General features: G+C 52.6%; 2 protein-coding genes across 5 annotated transcripts in view; one reads left to right on the top strand and one right to left on the bottom strand.

The window, feature by feature from the left end:
- Positions 1-8,122, top strand: part of CLUAP1 (clusterin associated protein 1) — a 54,515-nt gene extending 46,393 nt beyond the window's left edge. Inside the window, exons 11-13 of one of the 2 annotated variants that reach the window (XM_065732479.1) lie at positions 5,471-5,526; positions 7,082-7,135; positions 7,607-8,122. In XM_065732479.1, the coding sequence (XP_065588551.1) occupies positions 5,471-5,526; positions 7,082-7,135; positions 7,607-7,756 (260 nt within the window). In that variant the 3' untranslated portion in view covers positions 7,757-8,122. The remainder of the gene's footprint in view (positions 1-5,470; positions 5,527-7,081; positions 7,136-7,606) is intronic. The other variant, XM_065732480.1, reaches the window with a different exon arrangement.
- NLRC3 (NLR family CARD domain containing 3) overlaps positions 1-21,192 on the bottom strand; it is a 58,276-nt gene that overhangs the window by 33,045 nt on the left and 4,039 nt on the right. Inside the window, exons 2-19 of one of the 3 annotated variants that reach the window (XM_065732458.1) lie at positions 19,990-20,162; positions 19,741-19,889; positions 17,133-18,876; positions 16,738-16,824; positions 16,014-16,097; positions 15,551-15,634; positions 15,142-15,225; positions 14,758-14,841; positions 14,350-14,433; positions 14,070-14,153; positions 13,164-13,247; positions 12,979-13,062; positions 12,740-12,823; positions 12,418-12,501; positions 12,219-12,302; positions 11,986-12,069; positions 11,833-11,916; positions 11,199-11,726 (exon numbers count right to left, since the gene is read on the bottom strand). In XM_065732458.1, coding sequence (XP_065588530.1) covers positions 11,636-11,726; positions 11,833-11,916; positions 11,986-12,069; positions 12,219-12,302; positions 12,418-12,501; positions 12,740-12,823; positions 12,979-13,062; positions 13,164-13,247; positions 14,070-14,153; positions 14,350-14,433; positions 14,758-14,841; positions 15,142-15,225; positions 15,551-15,634; positions 16,014-16,097; positions 16,738-16,824; positions 17,133-18,876; positions 19,741-19,889; positions 19,990-20,087 — 3,261 coding nt within the window. In that variant the 5' untranslated portion in view covers positions 20,088-20,162 and the 3' untranslated portion in view covers positions 11,199-11,635. Of the gene's footprint in view, positions 1-11,198; positions 11,727-11,832; positions 11,917-11,985; positions 12,070-12,218; positions 12,303-12,417; positions 12,502-12,739; positions 12,824-12,978; positions 13,063-13,163; positions 13,248-14,069; positions 14,154-14,349; positions 14,434-14,757; positions 14,842-15,141; positions 15,226-15,550; positions 15,635-16,013; positions 16,098-16,737; positions 16,825-17,132; positions 18,877-19,628; positions 19,890-19,989; positions 20,163-21,192 lie in introns of those variants that run through there. The other 2 variants (XM_065732457.1, XM_065732459.1) reach the window with 2 other exon arrangements.

The following is a 21,192-nucleotide window of genomic DNA, read 5'->3' as shown; positions in this document are numbered from 1 at the left end:
TACATTGATTTATCATCTGCATCTTTTGATTTGAATATTGTAAATGTAAATAAAAGTTCCCATCTGCTTTTGTTCTCTCTGGCTATAGATAAGTGAGGCTGTACCACAAACAAAATTGCAGATGCTTGCACTTCTGAGGTCAAACTGAGAGTTAACTGTTGATGTTTGGAATAAGACTTTTGTCAGAGAGCCAGGGAAAAGGAAATTCTTGCAGTGTTGCAAGACCTTAACCATCTGCAGTGCAGAGAAGCCTCTTCCCTGAAGCTGGCCATAGGGCAATGCTTTGGAGCAGCATGGTTGTTCAGATGGTACAGGTGTCTGAGAGACAGATGCCAAGCCTTAGCCTAGGGATGTAGGAACTACCATGATGAGTTTTTCTAAGAATCCATCCAGTCTCCTGTTGAATTAATGTGGATTTTGCAGCGATGTTGTAATTGCACACACACATCCATCTTTTCAGTCTCATTCATCCAGAATTCTGAAGCATGCTGTAGAACCAAGAGCCAGAGAGTGCTGGCACACACACTGTGCTTGGAACAAGGTAGGCACTGGAAATGCTATTGAATGGAAGAGAAAGGATTAGTGTTTGTGAAGTGGTGGGGCTGTGCCCATCTATAGTAAATCATCCTCCATGCTTCCAGGGTCTTTCAGCTCCCACAAACCAGTCATCCAAATGCTGTAGCTCCTGTTTCCTTTTGTGGTGTCAGTACTGAGGAGCAGTTTTGCCCTGTTAGGGCTGTGGAGACCGTTCTGTTTCTGAGACAATTTCAGCTCTCTTTGGTCTTTCTTGTAAGAAAACAACTTTGTCAAATGCTGAATGTTACCCTGCAAACAATCAGCCCACAAGCAGGGAGTGCCTCTTACCTTCCTGAAGTGACCAGAGGATCAGTGTGGTAATAAAGGGCTGTAGGCAGATTATTAGTGCAAGTGAGCAGATAGAAATCTGTGAAAACCTGCACTGTTTAATGTACCAAGAACAAATATGTCAGGAGACAGCAGATGAGATTTTTTAAGTCAGCCAGGTGCACCTCACTGGAGGTAATGGCAGCAAATATGCAGCAATCAACACAGAGATGGGAGCATGGCCCCATGGAAATGGGTTGACTTGCTACTGCCAGCTGCTCTGTGCCTGTGGGGCTTCCCAGACCTGGAGAGATGGATCTCAGAGAGGCAATGCATGCAGAGCAGCAAGCCTGAAGCATGCTGCTTCTGTGGCAGACAGTCTGGGTTTTAAGATGATGATGGTATTTAGCTTCCCTGTCCTACTTCACTCCTTAAGCTTCTCTTGGTGATGATAAAGTAGGAGCTGGCTTCAGACAGAGGGCCAGAGCCAAAGATAGACTGCGTGCTGGGAAAGGCTGCAGGGGGTAAATTAGCCCTCACATCTTCAGAGGGAATGGGAGCTTTGACAGAGCAGCAAGAAATCCTCTCAGGAGAGTCTGCACAGTCCTGCTCCAAATCCCTCTGCACAGGACACAGGGTCATGGTCTATTCTCAGTGGAAGTGGTCAGACTCCTCTGGATGCAATTCAGGATTCTGCTGCTGAGTTTCTAGAGCTCTTTGCTTCCCTCCAACCTCCTCCAGCTCACAGAGGCTGGGGGCATGCCATCTGTATGAGGGAGAATCAAGGGATTCAGTTATGAGCATGCAACAGCTGCCTGCTCCTCACTTGGTGTCTTGTTCACATTCAGTTCCTGTGGATGTCACCTTTTTAAAAGCATATATTAAATGTGATGTATTTCTTTCCTTCTCTCAGTTCCTAAAGAAAATTATGGTTGCAAGTCCAAGATCAAGAAATGTAAACGAGTGCATTTGTCTTTACAAACATGGGAGGATCAGCAGTTCTGCAGGCTTTCTCAAAGCATTGTGTTCTTGGCTTTAGTGAAGAGGAGTTCTGTTGGGGAAAAATGTTTTCCAGGCATTGCTGACATGTGTGACTCCAGCCCTGATCTCTCAACCTCTTCTTATAGAGGAAGAGCTGCCTCTCACTGGCAAGCAGCTTGGTGCAGGATGTGCTCTCCTTCACTGTTTCCATCATTCCCCTCAGTCAGTGTGTTCAGAAGCAGCAATGAGGATCTCAACAAATTCCTTCTTCGAGAATATCACAAAGTGTGATTCTACTCTGACTGGGACTTCATATACATGGCATCCTGTGGGTCCTTGTGATTGTGCTTCTGGAGCAAGTACACTCCCCTAGCAAAGAAAAGGAAGTTCTGGTTGCAAACATTATGGAGTGATTTTGTGCAATCAGATTACTTTCTTCTTCCCTGCCTCATTGGGTCAAAGAGGAGGGAAAACAGACAGCACTGTAAGTGTTTCAGGAGCCAGGGGATGTGACTGCGTTGTTCAGAGGAAACTCATCTGGGAAAGAAGAACACCAACACATCAGCTCAGCTGATCTTACTGCATTTCTGTGCAGATCTCTGTAGTTCCTGTCATCCAGGTAAGGGTCTGCAAAGTCTTTTTTTGCTGATGTGGCAGCTGCTGGACAGGCTCATGCAGCTGAAGAAAGGGGAGCAGCCAAATGTTTTGGGGACCACTGAAAAGGGGCTTCAGTTTGGAATTCATGGAAATGAATTTGCCACTGCTATGCCAAACCTGGTGGAGAAGGAGGAAGGGCTGTAGGGCTGGAATAGTGGGGTTGAGGCAGGTGACTCACTTCAAGCAAATTTCCTTTTAAGGACGGTGTAAGAAATACAAGTGTGCTCATCCTGGGCAGCAGCCATAGTGTGCTTCGTTCATCACCATACTTTGGCAACAACTGGAAAACATTGCTGAGGTTAGGGCCTGCTGCTAGGGCTACATTCATGCATAGGAGGGAAATCCCCAGAGGGTGCATGGGTCGTAAGGGTCAAGTAACAGACTTGTCCTAATTTTCTTGGCAAGGTGGGGAGCTAGAGAGAAAGGAGCTCGCAGTTAAAATCTGCATTAAGAGTAGGAGAGTGAAGGCAGATCTCTAAAGTGGGGGCAAAAGGTTTCAGCTGTAATTCTGCCTTCCACTCATGGGGATTGTCCTAACCTCTCAGGTTAAGTTTCTTGTCAGGAATGGGGTTAACATGTACCCACCACTGAGCAAGAAGATGGAAATCATTCTGGTCCTGTGGATCCATTGTAGGCAGCTGCCCAGGTATTGCAATGGCAAGCATCACACACACACACACACAAAGAGTGGCAGGAGGCTTAAAATCATGGATGCACATTCACTTCTGTTCCTTGATAGCTCAGTGGCTGTGTAGTGTGATTGGATTTGAATCCAAAGGTGCAATGAATTACAGTCTGTTCATTACGAGCATTTTACCTAATTATTACTTTGTACAGCCTGTCCCAGCTGAATTCACATTATCTGTGAGCAAACATAAGAGGCTTTCACCTGCCTGGAAGCTGCGTGAGCCTCTGGCAGGGTAGTGCAGCAGCACTAATGCCACAGCAAGCTGAGCCCAGCTAAACAGAGCCTGTACATTTCAAGTGCCAAACACCCCTGTGGCTGCCAGCTCTCCCTGGTGCAGGCAGGCCGTGCTGCTGTTCCCTGCTTCTCCTCCAGAACATGGGATATGTACTGTGGCTGAGTGTCGCTTCATGCTCCCGCACACACAGGTGTGGGATTTGGTATCTGAAAGCTGAAACAAAGCTCTTACCTTTGTCACAGCTTTTCCAGAGACATGGGAAATCTGTCCTCCCTCCTGTTCAGGCAGCAGTGTGTGGTTCTCCTTGTGTGGTGTCCTGGTTCTCTTTATATTCAGGAACTCTCTCACTTTGTCAGTTCATTGTACAAGCTCCCTGCTACTTTCTCCTTGAGGTAAGGATTCTCTATCCAGCACTTCATTCTATGAGCCTTCTATATAGCAGTTAAACTCCTGGATCAGCCCAAATGCTGAGTGAAGAAGCTATTTATTTGTCCTCTAATGATGTCTGCTGTAACTATCTCTGAACTACGGGTTAGCGTTTATCAGATCAAATATCTCTGAAGATATTTGAAGAGAGCTCCTCTGCCCAGGAATTGTCATATGTGCCATCATCTCCACTGCCTGTGTTGTCAGCAGCCAGATCGACAGAGGGCACCACTTCTTATTTAAAGGCATAAGATCCTTTAAGTTATGTCTTGACACAGCAGAGTCTTTGATGACTTCTGGATGAGGTAGCCAGCTGTTTGCTGCAGCTAACCCAAATCCTGCAAAGAGGGCAAAGTGATCTTTTTCCTTCTGTACTTTGGAAGCTGCAAAGGAGGTTGGACAGGGTATATTTTAAAGTTGTTTTGTTCCCATACTAGGATAAAGAGAAGTCTAGATTTGAAAAATCCAAATCTCTCTGACAGAGAAAACTGGTGATGGGGGTGATAGATAAATGCGGGAATGCAGTGTAGTGACAGCAGTGTTGTTACATAGGCATCCAGTTAGTGCTGAGTGACTGCCATGGCTGCAGGAAGCAGGGCTGGGCCAGCCCCCATGCAGAATTCCCCAGTTACAGTTCTGCTGTACCCCTTCCCAGCCCCTTCCAGCCTCCCTTCCTGGCAAGGGGGACTGTGCTGGCATCTTCCCCATTTCATATCGCCTTTACATATCCCAAAGTACTGAAGTAAGTCCCTAGTGTGTTAGCCCTTTTCAGGAACTCCCTACAACCAAATACTTCTTCAGATTTGCACATCATATTCTCAGCAAGAAACGTGGGATTTGCCTTGGCTCTGCCTAGGATTCCTGTGGGCTGTCAGAAAAGACCTGAGCATAGAAGGGCTTACCAGGGGCAAAAGCCAGGCTTTTGTTCTCTGTACACTAAAGCAGAGGATTATGCCATTTCATGGAATCATTTGGGTTGGCAGGGACCTCTCAAGAGCCTTTAGTCTGACCTCTCAAAGACATCAGCTCAAGCAGCCTGTCCAGGAGCACATCCAGACAGGTTGTTTGGGTTTGAAGACAAGAAAATGTCCTTCCTTCTGTCCCTCTGACTGACTGATCAAAGTGAGAAATCACTGCTGTATTTCTGATTGAGTTTCATTTGGCTTCACTTTCTAACCTCCAGCTCTTACGTCTTTCTGATAGCAATTTGACATCTTGCACAGCCTAGGGTGTTCTTCTGGTGAGGAATATCTGTGTATGATAATCTTATTGTCTTTCAGCCAAACTTCCAGTAAGCCAAATAGATGGAGCTATGTGATCAGGGAGGCTCCGTGCTTGAAGGTATAAACAGTGGTCAAAAAAATTATGGAATTCCTTGTGCACATTGAATTGTAAGTTATGAATCTCTTCAGCCTGCTGTGTACTTTGGCTTACAGAGCTGTCCCAGCTGTACAAGGTAGCTCTAGCAATACAATACTGTCAGCCTTATCCTCTTCACCTTCTCCTGAGTTAACAGGGGAGTGGCCTCATGTGCATTGGGACCTCATTGTCTCGCTTCTATTTGGTTGGTCCTCTGAAAGGAAAACCTGACCTTCATCTTTCATTCTCCAGATGTTACAGTGATTCTCTTTGCTCTGCAGGAAGAGCTGGTGCCCGGATCGTGGGAGCAATGCAGGGTGGAGACACAGAGGAAGATGTAAGTAACTACTCCATGTGCCTGTTGAACTCCTCTGACAGTGTTTTAGAACGCATGCCCTCTCCTCAGCTACAGAAATGGATCCTTACCTGCTCACTCTCTGTGCCATGGGCTTGCTTTTCCCCTCCTTTCCTCCAGCTGACCGCTCTCTCCTTCTCTGCACACACACACTTTCTCATTGTTCTTTTGCTCTTCAGGTCTCTGCACATTGCCCTGTGCTTTAACCTCAGCCTGCAGTGTGTAAATAGTGGCACACAGGCTATAGGGATGCTGCTTTGCTGAGCAGATTAATAGCAGGGGATCAGTGCAATGTAGCAGGAGTTGGATGTGTTGGTGTGAATGCCCTGATTTACTCTGAAATCATGCTCCTTGGAGCCCTCTCACTGAGCTGTGCTAACACACAGCATCTCAAGTACCAGTCGTGCAGCTGATGGGATGGGGGTAAGAGCTGAAGTGTGAGCTGGAGTCCTTGGTATCCCTGTCTTGCAGATGTAGCTGTCTCAAAACCTGTGGCTTTGTATCTGAGTAAAGCTGACCTGATGAGCTTGTCAGGAAGATCCAGGTTTGTAGAGCAGGCACTGTTCTTACTGCCGTGCTCAGCCTCTGGTGTACTGTGGACCTTTCTATGCCTCTGGGTGCTCTTTAAGTGGCTACACCTGTACTAGGAGATAAAACAGAGCCTTTGGCCCCAGAGCCAGCTGCTCTGATATGGCTTGCAGCCATACAACAAGCCTGCATGTGAGCTGCCAGCCAGGACCAGTGGGGATGTCCTGATCCCAGGTGATGTTTGGGAAAATGCCAGCTGGCACAGCCCAGTCTGTGTTAGGAACTGGTACAAGCACTTAAAAACCGTGATGAGCGTGAGCTCATGTTTGAGCCAGTGCTGATAATTTACTCATACGGAGCCCTTCTGTCTGACATCCAGCAGACACCCCGGGCAGCACTGTCTGCCAGCAAGGAGAGTGTACTCAGAGTTCAGCCATCCTGAGCTACTAGGCCACGCTGGTCCCTCTCAGCACTGCCTCTCATTCAGTCCAGCCTCACCTTTTCTCAGGAAATGAGCTTACAGACCACGCTCTGCTGTTTGCTTCTGCCAGGCTGTGTCAAGCTGAGGCTGTTTGCTGCCTTCCAGGGAGTGACTTATGCCTTTGGCATTTGTACCCATTTCTGAGTAGGGTCAGTGCTGCAGGTGAGACAGTCTGCCCTCACTCACAGTGCTGCCTGACTGTCCTTGGCCATATCCTTGCCAATGTTGCACTTCCCTTTTTTACTACACACTGTCCATATCCCTTTCCCGTGTCTCCTTCAATGCAGCCCCACACATCAGGTGTGTTTCAGACAGGATTACTGCACCATGAGCAGCTCTCTGCCTACCTGCCTGTGCTCAATAGTTCAGCCTCAGTTTCCCCATTCTCATTAAATTTTTTTGCTGCCTTCCCTCCTGCTCCCATTCTGGTTACTTCTTTTTTTTTCTTTTATGTTCTTGTTTTGTTTTGGTTTTTTTCATTATTTTCTTGCTCTGTCTCTCCTGTTCTTCCCACTCTGGTTGTCCAAGGGGAGAGCTGCCCCAGCCCAGCCAGGCAAGCATGGGATCATCACCGAGGCACAGGTGGGTTCCTCTCCTGCAATTTTTCTTGTACTGAGTATGGATTCTTTGGTCTCACAGTAGGTATCGCTCTGAAGTTCTGTGAGGTTTTTGGTATCAGATTCAGCAGAAGTCAGGAAGTTTGTTTTTGGCAGCCCTGTGAAGTGAGAAAGGATGTTTGCCATGAATTGAGTGGAGCAGACAGTGTCTAGCAAAGTGGGAGCCATGGGGGCGTTCTGCTTCCTCAGGTGCTGAGCTGTGGCCTTTCCTTAGTTTGGAAGAGCCTGCAGCTGCTCCCTGGGGCAAGGCCAAAGCTGCAACTGCATCTGTGCAGACACACGGCCTTCCCATAGCCCTCAGGTGTGTGACTGCACCGAGCACATGGGAGGGAGCAGCTGAATGTTGGCCAGGAGCACTATCCTTTGCTTCTGAGCTGCCAAAATGTCTCACATCAGAGAGCTGAAGAGGTGGTGAACGCTGTGTGCTTTCCTGCAGGAGGAGTCGGGGGATAGTGAGATTGACCTGGATGATGATGAAGATGAGGAGGAGGATGTGGAAGATGACAGCGTGGAAATCTCCCCAAGCAAATCCAGCCACCGAGCAAAGAAGCCAGAGCCTCTGGAGGAAAGTGATAATGACTTCTGACCCTTCAGCAGCACGACCAGGAGGCACCTTGAAATGCAGACTTTGGAGAGCGCGCAGGCCAGGATCTAATAACACCCTGCCATCTGAAAAGCGCTCGTCAGCATGAGTTCAGGAGTTGGTAAATAATGTTCATTAAACTTGAAAATTAAACTTGGATTGCCAGCCTTGTGACTGCGAAGTATGAGCAGTTTATCCCTAATGAGAATCACAGTAATGTGGAGTGCTCTTATTTCCATAATTGCATTAGATCTGGCCCTCGTGCGCTGCAGTGCCAGAAGTCTCACTCCAGTGAGCATCGTGTGCTTGATTTCCCTGCACTTTATTATGACCAAATTTTTTTTCCTTAATAAAGCTGGATGAAAAGCTGCTCTGGGAACACATTTAAATTGATTTTAAAAGTGGCTTAAATCTATTTATCCTAAACGTACCCTTTCCTTAATCAAGGGCTCATCTCTGCAAAGGGCAGCACCTGTTGGCCTAAAGGAGTAAAGCTACAACTGGGAAGCCAGCAAAAGGATCCCCAGACACAACCTCAGTGCAGCATCTCTCAGTGTTTCAGCAGTGTCCTTGGGAGCTGTTCTCAGGCTGAAGCGAGCCGTGCTTGAGTGTCCTCAGAGCAACTGTGTGAGACTGCGCCGTAATTAAATCCATAGGAAATTAGCCCTTTAATTACACTTTTGGAGCAGACTGAGCTTTAGGCACTCAAATGGCCCCAAAGTTGGGTTGCTATTACTTTCTTTTGTTCCTCAACCTTTCTTTGTATGCTATGGGGACCCAAATATGAAAATCCAGAGAACTTGACTGATATGTAATGCTGTTCCTCCTTGTATTGGGAAAAGGTGTATTTTCTGTAATTTTTCACCATTTTAACTTGATTTTCAAGGGACAAGATTGTCCCTTTGTCCACCCCTCACCAAAGAGCTTTTAGGAAACCTGTCCTGTTTCAGTGAACAGTGATTAAGATCTCCAGATGTTAAATCCCAACACACTTTGGGGGAAAATAAATAAGGGATTGTTGGGAGAATTTTTACAAGAGATTCTCTGTTCCTGTTGAGGAACAAGAGATGTGGGCAGGAGGCAGGTGATGACAAGCAGTGTGGTAGGAGCTGAGATTGGCGTGGGGTGGTGGTGGCACTGGGATGTTAGCACAGGCACACACACACAGGCATTGGTGCTCTGCTGCTGGCAGAAGTGCTGAGCTTACTGAGGAGGTCAATGGGTTCTACTTATGCCATCAGTGAAAGCATTCAGGTGAAAGCAAAAGCTGGGGTTTGTCTGGTGTATTGCCTCTTGTCTTTTAGCTCTTCTTTAGCATCACAATTTGTCTTTGCAGGAGCAGAAATCAGTGCTTGATTAGATGAGTTTGTTCCACTGTGTGTTCATCAGAGCAGACGAGCCCAGGCTGTTCTCCTGTCCTTTTTTTTTTTCACACCAGCAAAGTACTTTGCTTTCCCTCTACCTGAAGAGTGTAACCCAGCCCCTATTTTATCAAGCTGAAGGACCTGAAAAACCAGGAGCTCTTCCATCTCTCTGTGTCTCTGACACCCCAAGTAGTTCATCACAGAAGAGCTCAGAACTGGAAGTGTCCTGTCAGGACGTGCTGGGCCTTTACAGGTAAATAGTCCATAACTTCTGTGCAGTGACAGTATGTGTGTGAGTGCTGTGGTGTGCTGGAATGCACGCAGCAATAAGGGCTCAAGCTGAGCTGGCAGTTCAGACCCCTCTTTGCACCCATAGTTGTAAAGTTACTTGGCATTCAGTACTTCACCTCAAGGAAAGCAGAAAGTTGTTAGTGCTGAGCCATTAGGGCGCTCCTCCAACAGCCGGCAAGGTGCACGTGCTGACTGCGTTCCCTTCTCCCAGGGGCTGAAATGTCCTGGTTTTAGCACCTGATCTGAAAATACCTTTCCATGTTACATAGGGAATCTGTTCTGATCCTCCCTGTACGCTGAGAGATGCTTTGAACCCCTGAGGCAGGTTGCCCACGAGGCTGGGCACAGTGCCGGAGTTTGAAGTGCAGTTTCAGAGTGTGTTTTCTATGCTGTTTTCCTGTACCACAGGCTGAAGCGGAAAGCTGATGTACTGCTTTGTGTGCACAGAGCCAGGGCCTCTTCAGGCAGCACTGCCACCTAGCCTTCAGCACAGCTCCTTCTGTCAGGTATGAGCAGCAGGGCTAGAGCAGCCTGCCCCCAGCACCGCTGCAGTGGAGCCCTCGGAGCAGTTGCACAGTTGAGCTCAGGAGTGTTTGTGTGTTGCTAGGTATGTGTATGTGCTGGAGCTCTGGGGTACAGGAGCCGGCTTGGGATTGATGATTACTATCTCCCATTGGTATTTGGGGCAACATTTCAGCTTGGATTTAGACACAGGCTGTGGGCAGAGCTGGCCCCAAGCCTGTCTGCTCTTAAGTACTGGTGTCAGAGGGATGATTTCAGCATTATTAGTTCCTGTTGGAGAATATGAGCCACTCCCTGACATGTAAAATTTACACTGCCTGGACTGCGGACCCCACACCCTGTTCCAGAGGGGCACAGGCCTGGCAGTGCACCCCAGTGTTGTATGTAATTGCCCACTGCCAACAGAGGAAGGCAGCACAAGGTGTTTTGTCAACTAGGAACTCATTTATTTCTGAGTATGTACATATATGGCACAGCTCACCCCAGCATTCCCCCAGGATCAGCCCACAGAGGTGCTCAGAGCAGCTGCTCACTGCCCTGACTCCTGCAGGAACGTGTCCGAGTGCAGCTCTGGGAGGCAAAGCGAGAAGGGCTGCAGGGTCTGGGGGGGTTGCACAGACTGGCTGCTACTCCAGCTGCAAACCCAGCACCTTCTAGAGAGCCACCACATCTGCCATCGCACATAGAGCCATCACCTGGCACTCTGCTTTCAGCAGCCACTGGCCCAGAAGGTGACCCAATGGCAGCAGCAGGGAACCCAGAGGTCCTCAGCTCAAGGAGCAAAACTTCATCCTGAGGCACTCCTACACCAGGGTGCGTGTGCTGGAGATGGCCCTTCCTCATGCAGTGCTGTTCCTCCTGCTCCTCCTTCCTATGTCCCAAGGGCTCTTTCTTTTCCAAGGCCTTTCTCAGTGACTGTACTCCTATGCCTTGGGATCCCTGTTTTCTCCTAGAGGGTGTGATGGAGAGCAGCAGTACCAAACATTTGGGTACTGTGTTTGCTCAGCCAAAACCAACTTGTTGTGGGCATGGCAAACCACACAGCTGCACAGGGAGCAGCCCCTGCTCTGCAGTGTCCAGGTCTAAAGTACCACTGATCTGAGCACAAGAGAACAGCAGCCTTCTCATCTCTGCAGGATTTCAGTGTCATGCTGCAGGACTGGACTGTGTGCTGAGAAGGGGCTGCTCCTGGCATCCCTAGCAGACCTAGACAGAGAAGGGCTGCCACTGGGAGCAGTGTGCTAGGGTAAGGCTGGGCATTTGCCTACAGCATCTTGAGGTGGATTGAGAGCAGAGCTCCTGTGCATCAGGATGTGCCTGCTGCAGGTCAGGCTGTGGACATAGCACTGCAGCAGGGGAGGGCTACTGGCCCCACAATAGGGTTGAATCACCCATGTGCACGAGAAGGACCTGATGTGTGGGATCTGCCCCCTTCTCCCTCCGATTTCCTTTTCATTCATTTATGTAGCCTTGGAGCTCCCCCAGCACCTGAATGAAGGGGCACACCATGCATTGCCCAGCTTCTAACTGTAGTGCACTGCTGATTCAGAGCCCTGGGCCACAGCAGCAGCTGTGAGCCCCTACAGGGCCATGCTGAGGGCTGCAGGGCTCTCCCTGCCCCAGCTCCCCCTCAACAGGCAGGCAGTGAGCTGAAGGGCAAGAGCCTCTGCAACCCCAGGCTGCCTCCTTGCACTGCTGCATGCCCTTACACCACCACCACACAGTCAGGTGAGTTGGTCCGGATGGCATCAGAGATCACCTTGGCTCCTGACTGGCCGATACGGTTCCCCTGGAGGCTGGGAGCAGGGAGGAAGAGCAGCTCAGGATCCCCAGTGGATATGAGGGAAGCTCCCCAGCTCTGCACTAGCCTCACTGTCCAGCTGAGTGCTCACCACCACTTACTTGACGTAGGAGAGGCCGTGGTTGCCCCTCAGTGCGGTGGCGATGCAGATGGCCCCATCCATGCCCAGAGAATTCTCCTGCAGGCTGCAGTGGGCAGTGGGGTCAGGGAGGGCTGGAAGTCTCCTGCCTCTCCCCAAGGAGTGGGGTACTTACTTGAGCCAGCGGAGGCTGCGGTTTACCTTCAATGCATTGGCCATTGCCTTGGCCCCTGCCACTCCAATGGAGTTTCCCCTCAAGCTGCAAAGCAAGATGTGAGCTGTCAGGAGGGCCCATATCCTCCATGAAGCAGCCCCAGGCCAACAGCAGGACACAATGTGAGGTGTCTTGGACAGCCCAGGGAGCAATGTCACAGTGATGGGCGCTCGCTGGTCCCACTGAGCACTTACTCCAGGACCTGCAAGCTGCTGTTGACTGTCAAGGCCTCTGCTAGGGCTTGGGCACCAGCCGTGCCAATGGAAGCCACCTGGAGACTGCAAGAGAACAGAGTCCTTCAGTGCATGTCCCGAGGTGGCTGTGGCGTGCTAATTAGGTATGCTAATCAGACTAGCTGCAGTGGCAGGGCTCTGCCACAGTCTGCATGCTCACTGGAGATCTGCCAGCGTGGTGTTGACCTTCAGTGCAGCAGCCAGGGCGGCCATTCCCTCATCCCCGATGGCGTTCTCCTGCAAGCTGAGACAAGCAAATACTGCATCTGCCCCAAGCGCTTGGGGGCAGGGAAATGGGCAGCAAAGTGCATCGAGCAGAGGGTATGGTATGTCAGAACACTTAGGGGGCTACAAGCATCCAGCACCCTCAGCCAGAGACTGGGGATGGGATGAAGTGCATGGAGGAGGCAACTGGCAAAGCCTGGTGCCCATAGGAGGACAGTACTCTGGGTGCTGGACCTGCCCCCCATATTCCTGCTTACTCGAGGCTGGCTAGGCTGCTATTGGACTGCAGTGCTTGCGCCAGGGCCGCAGCAGCTTGTGTCTGGATGAAGTTCCACTGCAGGCTGCAAAAGAAGACCAGGACACAAAGTGTGGGGATGCCCCAACCCCTCCAGGCTCAGCACCCATTCACCCGCAGTGAACCCCCGTGGGTGCATCCAGGACATCACAGTCTGTGCGAGAGCAGATCAGGGACATGCTGGGTCCGATGGAAACTCACTGGAGAGACGTGAGCGCACAGTTCTCCTTCATGGCCAGGGCGATGGCCTTGCCACCCTCGTCGTGCAGCAGGTTGGCTGCTAAGCTGGAGGCAGAGGACAGAGGACATCACCACACGCGGTTTGGAACGGCCCTAAGCGGCCCCGCACAGCAGGCTGGGTGCCCCCCTGGGCCCATGGGACTTACTCCAGCTTCCTGAGGGTGCTGTTGGTGCACAGGGCACTGGCGATGGCGGGGCCGCCCTCCTTGCTGATGGAGTTCTCCCGCAAGCTGGGGAAACAACCAGGGCTGGGGAGGAGCACTGCGGGACGGGCTGCTCCCCACCGCCCCTTGGTCTCACTGCAGGGCTGCAGCCACACACCACGGTGCAACAGCATCTCCAGCACCACCTGCATCTCCATTCCCTGCACTGCTCTTCACAGTGAAACAGAAAGTGCGACTTTCCTCATCCCTTCCTAGAAGAGCCTGAAGGCTGACCTTGTGTGTGGGGCTGTGCACAAAAACTCTGTCCCGGAGCTCTGACTACCCCTGTTGAAAACCGAGATGCCAAATCATGGCATGGACGACATTGGAGGCAGCTCAGGGTCCCTCTACCTCAGCTCTGCCCCAGCAGGGCCCAGCCCCATAGGCAGGAGGCTTTGGGATAACTCTGAGAGCTTGCAGCCTCTGGGCGTCCTGTGCTCTGGCACCGCACAGCACAGCAGTGCTGCCTGGTGTGTTCCCCTGTGCCTTTGGGGTGACTGTCAGCAAACCAAAGCTGCCACAGGTGCCCTGCTCCGTGGAGCTGCTAGTTTTCACTGCACATCCCACAGATGTAGGATTATCAGGGTTCCTCCCAGCCTGCCCTCTGCAATTCACTGTGACGTGGCTGCATCGATACTGTCTCATAGGGAGAAAGTGGGTAGCACAGAGAAGAGCTCTCAGCCATCAGAGGGACCAGAGCTGCTTTCAGCATCTGAGAGCACTTGTGGAAGCAGCCAGGCACAGCCTTGCATGCCAAGGAACTCCAGCATCCCATGTCATGATTGCTGTGAGAGCCATGCACCACGGGAGCTGCTATCAGATGGGGTGCCCAGTGGGGCTGTCACTTACTTGAGGTTGATGAGTCCCCTGTTGGAGCACAGAGCTGCTGTCAGCGCACTCACCCCACTGTTACTGATGGAATTGCTCTGCAGACTGACACAGAAGGCAGTGTTAGGAGGGGACAGCTGTGCCATCACTGTGGGGTTGTGTTTGGGGTGAGAGGGCCTGGGGAACTGGCAGCTTCCACACCGGGGAGCCAAGGCTAAAGCAACAAACGTGGCAGGAGCAGTGGGCACCCGCTGAAGGGCTGCAGGGCAGCGGAGCTGGAATGCCGGGTGGGGGCACTCACTCGAGGCTTTGCAGACTGTGATTGACCTTCAGGGCTTCAGCCAAAGCAACTGAGCCGTTGTCTCCTACTGAGTTGCTGGAGAGCCTGAAATGTAAGGACAAGCAGGTGTTACCAACAACTGTACTGCAAGCAGAGCTCCTGCCAGCAGCATGGGGTCCTCATCCCCACCCTACCCAGGACCTTTGCAGGACCCCATTTCTGGAGCTGGGCTTGGTCTCTCTGCTCCCTCCCAGGTATGTGGAGCATCTCTGCATCAACAGCTGCGTCGCTGCCTTTCCTACCTCCACCCACGTTGGCTGCCCCAAAGCACAGCACAGAGCCCTGCCAAGGGTTTGTGCCCGTGGATCCCAGCTGAGCACAGTGCTGCCATAGCCATCCCTTGGCCCCGCACTACCCTGCAGCTCTTACACAAGTTCCTTGAGGCTGCAGTTCTGTGCCAGCGCCTCCGCTAACTTCCTTGCACCGTGGGCACCGATGGAGTTTTTCTGCAAGCTGTGAGGGAGAGGAATTCACCCAGGAGCATCAGCCCTGGACACAGCTCCACCAGTGGCACGTGTCCCCTCCCTCCCCTGTGCACTGCTCTCAGCTCTGGCAGTGCTCTTCCCCCCGGCATGCACCCTGAGGACATTTCAAGTCAAATAGAATGCAGGACTGGTCCACAGGGCTGTGACAATCTTCATGCTATCAGGATTGCCAAGGGGACAGTAAAATGGGAGGAAGCACAGGGAGACATGGCCAAGCCAGAGCCAGCGTGGGGTCTGCTGGTGGCCCTGGGAGCAGGGGGTCACTCACTGTAGGGTTATCAGCCTGCGGTTGGTCAGCAGGGCCTCAGCCAGGGCTGTGGCACCTTCCTCCTTGATCACGTTGTGCTGCAGGCTGCGAGGAGAGGAGCAAACTGCAAGTGAGCACCGGGTGGGAGGTACCTCTGTCACCCAGCACCCATCCGGACACACACACCCGCCCAGGACTGGAGCAGTGCTGGGTGAGCAGGATCCCACTGCTGCAGCACTGAGGGGTTCCCTGTCCTGCTGTGCACAGCAGGGTCTGCTTCCCTATTGTGCTGCCCTGCATCCCAGCAGCGATTTAGGGCCCCTCTGAGGGCTTGAAGTTATGCCCAGAGTCCCACAGGGCAGGAACACCGAGATGAGAGGTGTGGGCAGCTTGTCCCATGCCTCTGCTCCTGCGGCTGCTGCAGACTTACTTCAGGGAGAGCAGGACTTGGTTTTTTTTCAGGGCATCAGCCAGTGCTTTCGCTCCTGATGGGCCGATGGAGTTGCTTCGCAGGCTGGGGCAAGGCAGGGGAGAGAAGAGCAGAAAGGATGAGGTTATAATGGGGGTACAAAAGTGAGAGCAGCAGCTGCCTGCCTGTGCTGAGATAGCCCAGCAGGATGCTCCCAGTTTAAGCTCCTCACTGCATCACCTCAGGACCAGTGTGCTCCTTCAGCCACAGGGCTGACTCCCCCTCACCCCCAGGCTGGTAGTGTCCAGGTGGGATACCATCAGTCTGATATTTATTAACAAGCCCCCATGAAGGGATTGCAGAAGTCAGGCAGCCCTGCAGTGGGTTCTGCTGCCCTGGGACATGGCTGGGTGTCGTGTCCCAGCTTGGCCAGGTGGGATTTGGCTCCGTGGGAGCTACGTGGCTCAGAAGGGATAGCACTTACTCCAGCGCCGTCAAGCTCCTGTTCACCATCAGTGACCTGGCCAGTGCTTTGGCACCTTTATTGCTGATCTGATTTTCTGCCAAGCTGTCCAGAAAAAGAAAACAGGAGTCTGTCATGGGGAGAAAGAGGCTCTCACAGACCCAGTGTGTCTGCAAGCAGAGGGCAGTGTTGGTTTGTAGTGCTGCCACATTTGTGGATGCTTCCAGGTGTGCTCTCCTGGGGTGGGATTGCAGGGACAAGAAGAGTCTCTAAACTTCACATTAATTCATGTAGTGAACAAGGGAGCTGCCTGGAACACAGCATAGCAGGCTCTGTGCATGGCCACAGATGCAGGAGGGGAGATGGGAAAGTGGGGACCCACCTGCCAGGAGCCACGGGTCTCCAGACATCAGTTAGTCTAACCTGAGCCCTGGGTGCCCAGCAGACACCTGCAGCCCTGGGAGGCCTTGTGCTGGGACAAGCAATCTGTTCTTGCTACCCAAATTTCACGTTTAAGAACAGTGAGGAGGCAGGAAGCTGCCTAAAAATAGCCAGGGTGGGCAGCACGGTCAGGGCTTGGGATGAATCAGCCTGCACAAGGGGTGGACGCGGGGCTGCTGATGGCTGCTGTCCAGGCCGAGGGGCAGTGCTGTCCTTGTCACCCAGCAGCTGGTGGGAGCCAGCAGGACAGCCCCTCACCCTGCTTCTGCCTGGAAGAGTGCATTCCTCCTGGGCCAGGTCCTACCTGAGCCTCTGGATCTGGCAGTCTTTCACGCTCAGCACGCTGCCCAGCAGCTCCATCACGTTATCCTTAAACTGGTTATTGTCCAACCTGGAGGAAATGGAAAGAAAGAGCTAAAGCAAAGAGAACAGAAAGTGAGAAAAGGACTACCCAAGACTGCCTGGGGACACAGCTGACCTGCCACATCTGCCCTTAAATAGAAAAACTGAGGTGCAGAAGGAGAGGTGACTTCCCCAGGACTGCAGATCTGTCCCAGTGCCATCCCCAGGACAGCTTTCTGCTGCCAGGCAGTGTTGGTGGGCCCACATCTCCCTCAGGCACTGGGGAGTTCGAGCCCCCCATGGGAGCAGCCTGGTGTCCCTGCTTGCTTCTCCAAGCACTGTTCTCCTGAGACTTACCTGAGGCTGTGGCAGAAGAGGAGCTGGGGGAGCAGGCTCTTGCAGATATTGTAAGTGAGGCAGTTGGAGAGGTTGGTCTCCTCCAAGCACGCATCAGAGACCTGCAGGAGGTACGCCAGGGCAGAGCAGTTCACTGGTGTGAGCATCCCAGCCAGGCTCTCGTTCTTCATCGCTTCCTCCACAGTCTTAGTGATCTCTGGGTGCTGAATCTCGTGCAGGCAGTGCACGGTGTTCACCGTCTGCGAGGAGATAACGTAGTTTGTGTTCAGGCAGCCCTGCAGGAAGCTGATGGCTTGGCTCCTGAAGCTGTTGTGCTCATCCTTCACCAGGAGCCAGCCAGAAAGCAGCTGGTTCACCTGCGGGGAGAGCAGCCCGGAGAGGAACCGCACGAAGATATCGAGCTGCCCGTCCTCAGCCTGCAGCGACCTCTGAATAGCACTCTTGAAGTGGTTGAGGAAGCCCAGCTTGGGCCAGGACATCCCACTCTCCGTGAAGAGATCGAATATTGCCCGCTTGGCAGCGGTGTAATAATAAATAGCTGCTAAAAACTCCTGTATGGTTAAGTGGGAGAAGTAATAGGCCGTGGAGGACTGCATGTCCTCTTTGAGTAAGAGCCTGCTGCACAGGCTGCTCTGCAGCAAGGAGAGGTCTATGCCGTACGTCTTCATGTCCTGCTCGTAGAACACGTGCTTCCGTTTGAGCAGCCCATAGAAGGCCAGCCTGCCCAAGCTGCCCATCACTTTCTTGCTGTTGTTCACAGCTTGCTCAATCCTGAGGGTTTCTCTCTGCCTTTCTGGCCAGTCACCGCTCAGTGCCATTTTAAAATAGTAGGAATAGATTTCTGACAAGGTCTTAGGAACGACTGTCATTTCTTGGGGTTGACCGGTGCTGTTTTTCAGGTAATAACCAATTGAAGAGCCATAAATCCTGCAAAATCCAGGAACTGCGCACATGATGTGAAAAGATCTGTTAGCCTTGATGTGATGCAGAACCTGGCTGGATAAGTCTCTGTTGTCAAAGAACATCTGGTCCAAAAAGTCTTTCATCTCCGCAGCTCTGAAGCCGCGTATTTCCGTCATCCTGTCCACCAGGCCGCCGGGGATCTGGCTGGCTGCCGCTGGCCGCGAGGTGACCCAGACAGAAGCCTCCTGTAGCAGGTTGCCTCGTATGATGTTGGTGATCAGGTTGTCCACTTGAATTTCCTTTTTGGGATCGGTGCACGCAACCGTGTTGGAAAAATCCAAAGGAGTCTTAAACTCGTCCAAGCCATCGAGGATGAGCAGCGTCCTGGCGGCTCCCGTGGAGATGCAGCTGGGCTCGGTGATGTGGGGGAACGACGAGCGGATGAGCCTCTCGGCAGAGAGCTTCTCGTAGGTGTTGAGCTCCCTGAAGGTGAGGGGCAGCACCAACATGATGTCCCTGTTGATCAGCCCCTTTGTCCAGCGGCCGACGAACAGCTTCACCAGTGTGCTTTTGCCGATCCCAGCCACCCCCATGGTCACAGAGATCCGCGGCGGGATGCTGACCTTGGACAGGGGCAAGAAGAGCTTCTCTAAAGGGATGCTCTTGGATACACTTCGTACACCTTTGGTGGTTTCCATCTGCAGGATGTCATGCTCCTTCTGCTGGATGTCAGTCAAGCCCTCCACCAGCAGCAGGTTCGTGAGGCGCTGGAGGGAACCAATCTCCAAGCTGTTCCCATAGAAGCTTTGGAGGCTCTCCAGATGTTTCTGCACCATTGGTTCTGCATAGAAAGAAAGAAAACAGGAGGTTTAGGAGGAGAAGAACCACAAATGAGAGACGCTGCCACCCCCATGAAGAGGGCAGGAAGGTGGCAGGGATCTGACCAGCCTCACCTGCAGCCTCTGCTCACCCCTGTAGGTCCAGGAGCCCATTTAAACTAAGGCCTGAACCTCTAGCACCTGCCTGAGCTACATAGTAGGAGTGCCTGTCTATAGGTCCATCCTATCTGTGCCTGCTATGGACCTTGCTGGTCTGGACCCTGTCCTGTGAACTGCTTTTCCCGCTTGTCCTCAGACCCACCTCATTACTCTGCACTCACCTGGTGGCCACTGGCCTCTTCCCAGCCTTGGCTGTCCTTGCTAACTTTGATCCTGATCTATGGCTCAATCTCAGCCCTGCCTCATCACCACCTGAATCTGAACCCCAGAAAGTTTTTTATATCAAAATGTGATGTAAAACAGGGATTTAGGGGAAGCAGAAGCTGGTGTTTGGGGCTGCCAGCTCTGATGAGGGAACAGAGACATCTCAGAGCTAAGGTAGCAAGCCTGGAGGCTGTGGATCAGCACTGCTGAGATGTTCCCCTTGCTTTCCCAACCTTTCCAAGCTGCCCAGAGAGGTGTGCTAAAGCGGGCAGGAGGAAGGTCCCTGAGGCCTGGCACAGACCCTTGTCATCTCTGTGTGCATCTCAGGGTGCTCCCGCAGCCAGGCCAGGCACATTGACACCCCACATCCCGCCCACTGGGGGCTGCCTACCATAGACAGTGATGTGGAGGTAGAGCTGGGAATTAGTGGTCTCGATGAAGCTCTGCAGGGACTGGGAGGCATGGCTGCCCTTGCCAGCCAGGATGTCCACCATGGCCCTCACCTGCTCGGGCAGGGAGCTCGCCTTCTGTGCCCTGCCAGCCTCCTCTGCCGTGAGGAGGTCCAGCCCCTGCAGGTAGCCGATGATCTCCTCCAGGAACTGTGGTGAGATGGACCTCATCAGCTGCCTCTGGTAGCGACTGATCCAGGCCTCTGCAGGAGAGGAGAGCAGGAGAGCTGGGGCTCATGCAACCCCTGGGCACGCTGCTCGGCAGCTTTCCACATCCGTGCTGCTGCCCTGGGCACCACTCACCTTCCATCAGAGGCGTCCCGTGGCATCAGTGGTCCCGGGGCAAGGAGCACCGTGTTCACAGCAGCACAGCCGTCAGCCTGCACCCACCACTGTCCCATGGACCGCCCAGCAACCCCGGCAGGCAGCACGTCAGCCCAGGCTCCTGCTGCCACACTCAGCCTTTATCCATCCTCCTGCAGGAACAAGAGGCACCGTGGTGAGGAGCTGCCTCGAGCTAACGCTGCCCTCTCCACCACCAGCACACCTGCACTCAGCTTTGCCTGACGTGTTCCTCCGATGCTAAAATCCAGCAGTATTCACCTTGGCTTCTGGCTCAGAGCAGCCAGGAGATCCCATTGCTATGGGCTCAGCCAGGGCAGAGCCCATCATGCTGCAGCATCACTGCCTGCCTGCCCAAATCTCACATCCCGCAGGCTTGGTGCCTTCCCCAGCACCACTTTGCAGGTGCTTCTCTCTGGCATGCTGTGATTGTGCTAACTGCACTGCAGAGCACCTGACAAGCATCTGGGTGCCAGCACCGTCACCTGCCGGCCAGCAGGACTGCAAACTGCTCGTGAATTTCCTTTGTGTTGCAAAGGAAGTTGTGGGGCAGGACCGTTTCAGTTTCAAAGCTACCTACGTTCAGGGCCAGTGTCACAGCACGCAGGTTGGTGGCAAACACCACATCCTGTTGCAGAGCTCTGCACACTCCATCTCGGCAGCACTGGTGAATCACCGCACAGAGCAGCACATACCTGCTCCCTTCCTCTCGTCTGCTGCACATCAGTGCCAAACCACGCACTTTTGCTGGTTTTTAAGTGCATCTAGTTGCTGAAACCAAGACAGCAGAGGTGAGGAGGAAATACCCCCTTGCCTTGTGCTTCTGGCTTCATCTCTGCACTTTGCACTGTGCTGCAGCTCTCCTTCAGCACTGAAGGCAACTCTGCGAGCTGGCCACGTTCAGGTGAGAGCTGCTCAGCACTGCCTGAGCGTGGCAGCAATGCAGACACACGTCCCCAGGCCCTGGCACAGAACCAGGGCTCTGCAGATCCATGCCAGGCAGATACTCTGCCAGGAGGGATGCAGATAGGGCTGTGTTTGCCCAAACCCACTCCTTAGCAAAGGTGAGCACTACAGTGGTGCTGCTTTGCCAGCAGGGACAGCAAACTCTCATTTTCCTTGCTCTAACAAACCTGATCTCTTCCAGAGGAAAAGCATGAATGT

This window comes from Cyrtonyx montezumae, unplaced genomic scaffold, assembly GCF_038088225.1.
Source record: "Cyrtonyx montezumae isolate F1298 unplaced genomic scaffold, pur_monq_1.0 scaffold_16, whole genome shotgun sequence".
Taxonomy (NCBI): Eukaryota; Metazoa; Chordata; class Aves; order Galliformes; family Odontophoridae; genus Cyrtonyx; species Cyrtonyx montezumae.
The sequence above is the reverse complement of the archived record's forward strand: the minus strand, read 5'-3'. Positions and strand labels throughout refer to the sequence as shown.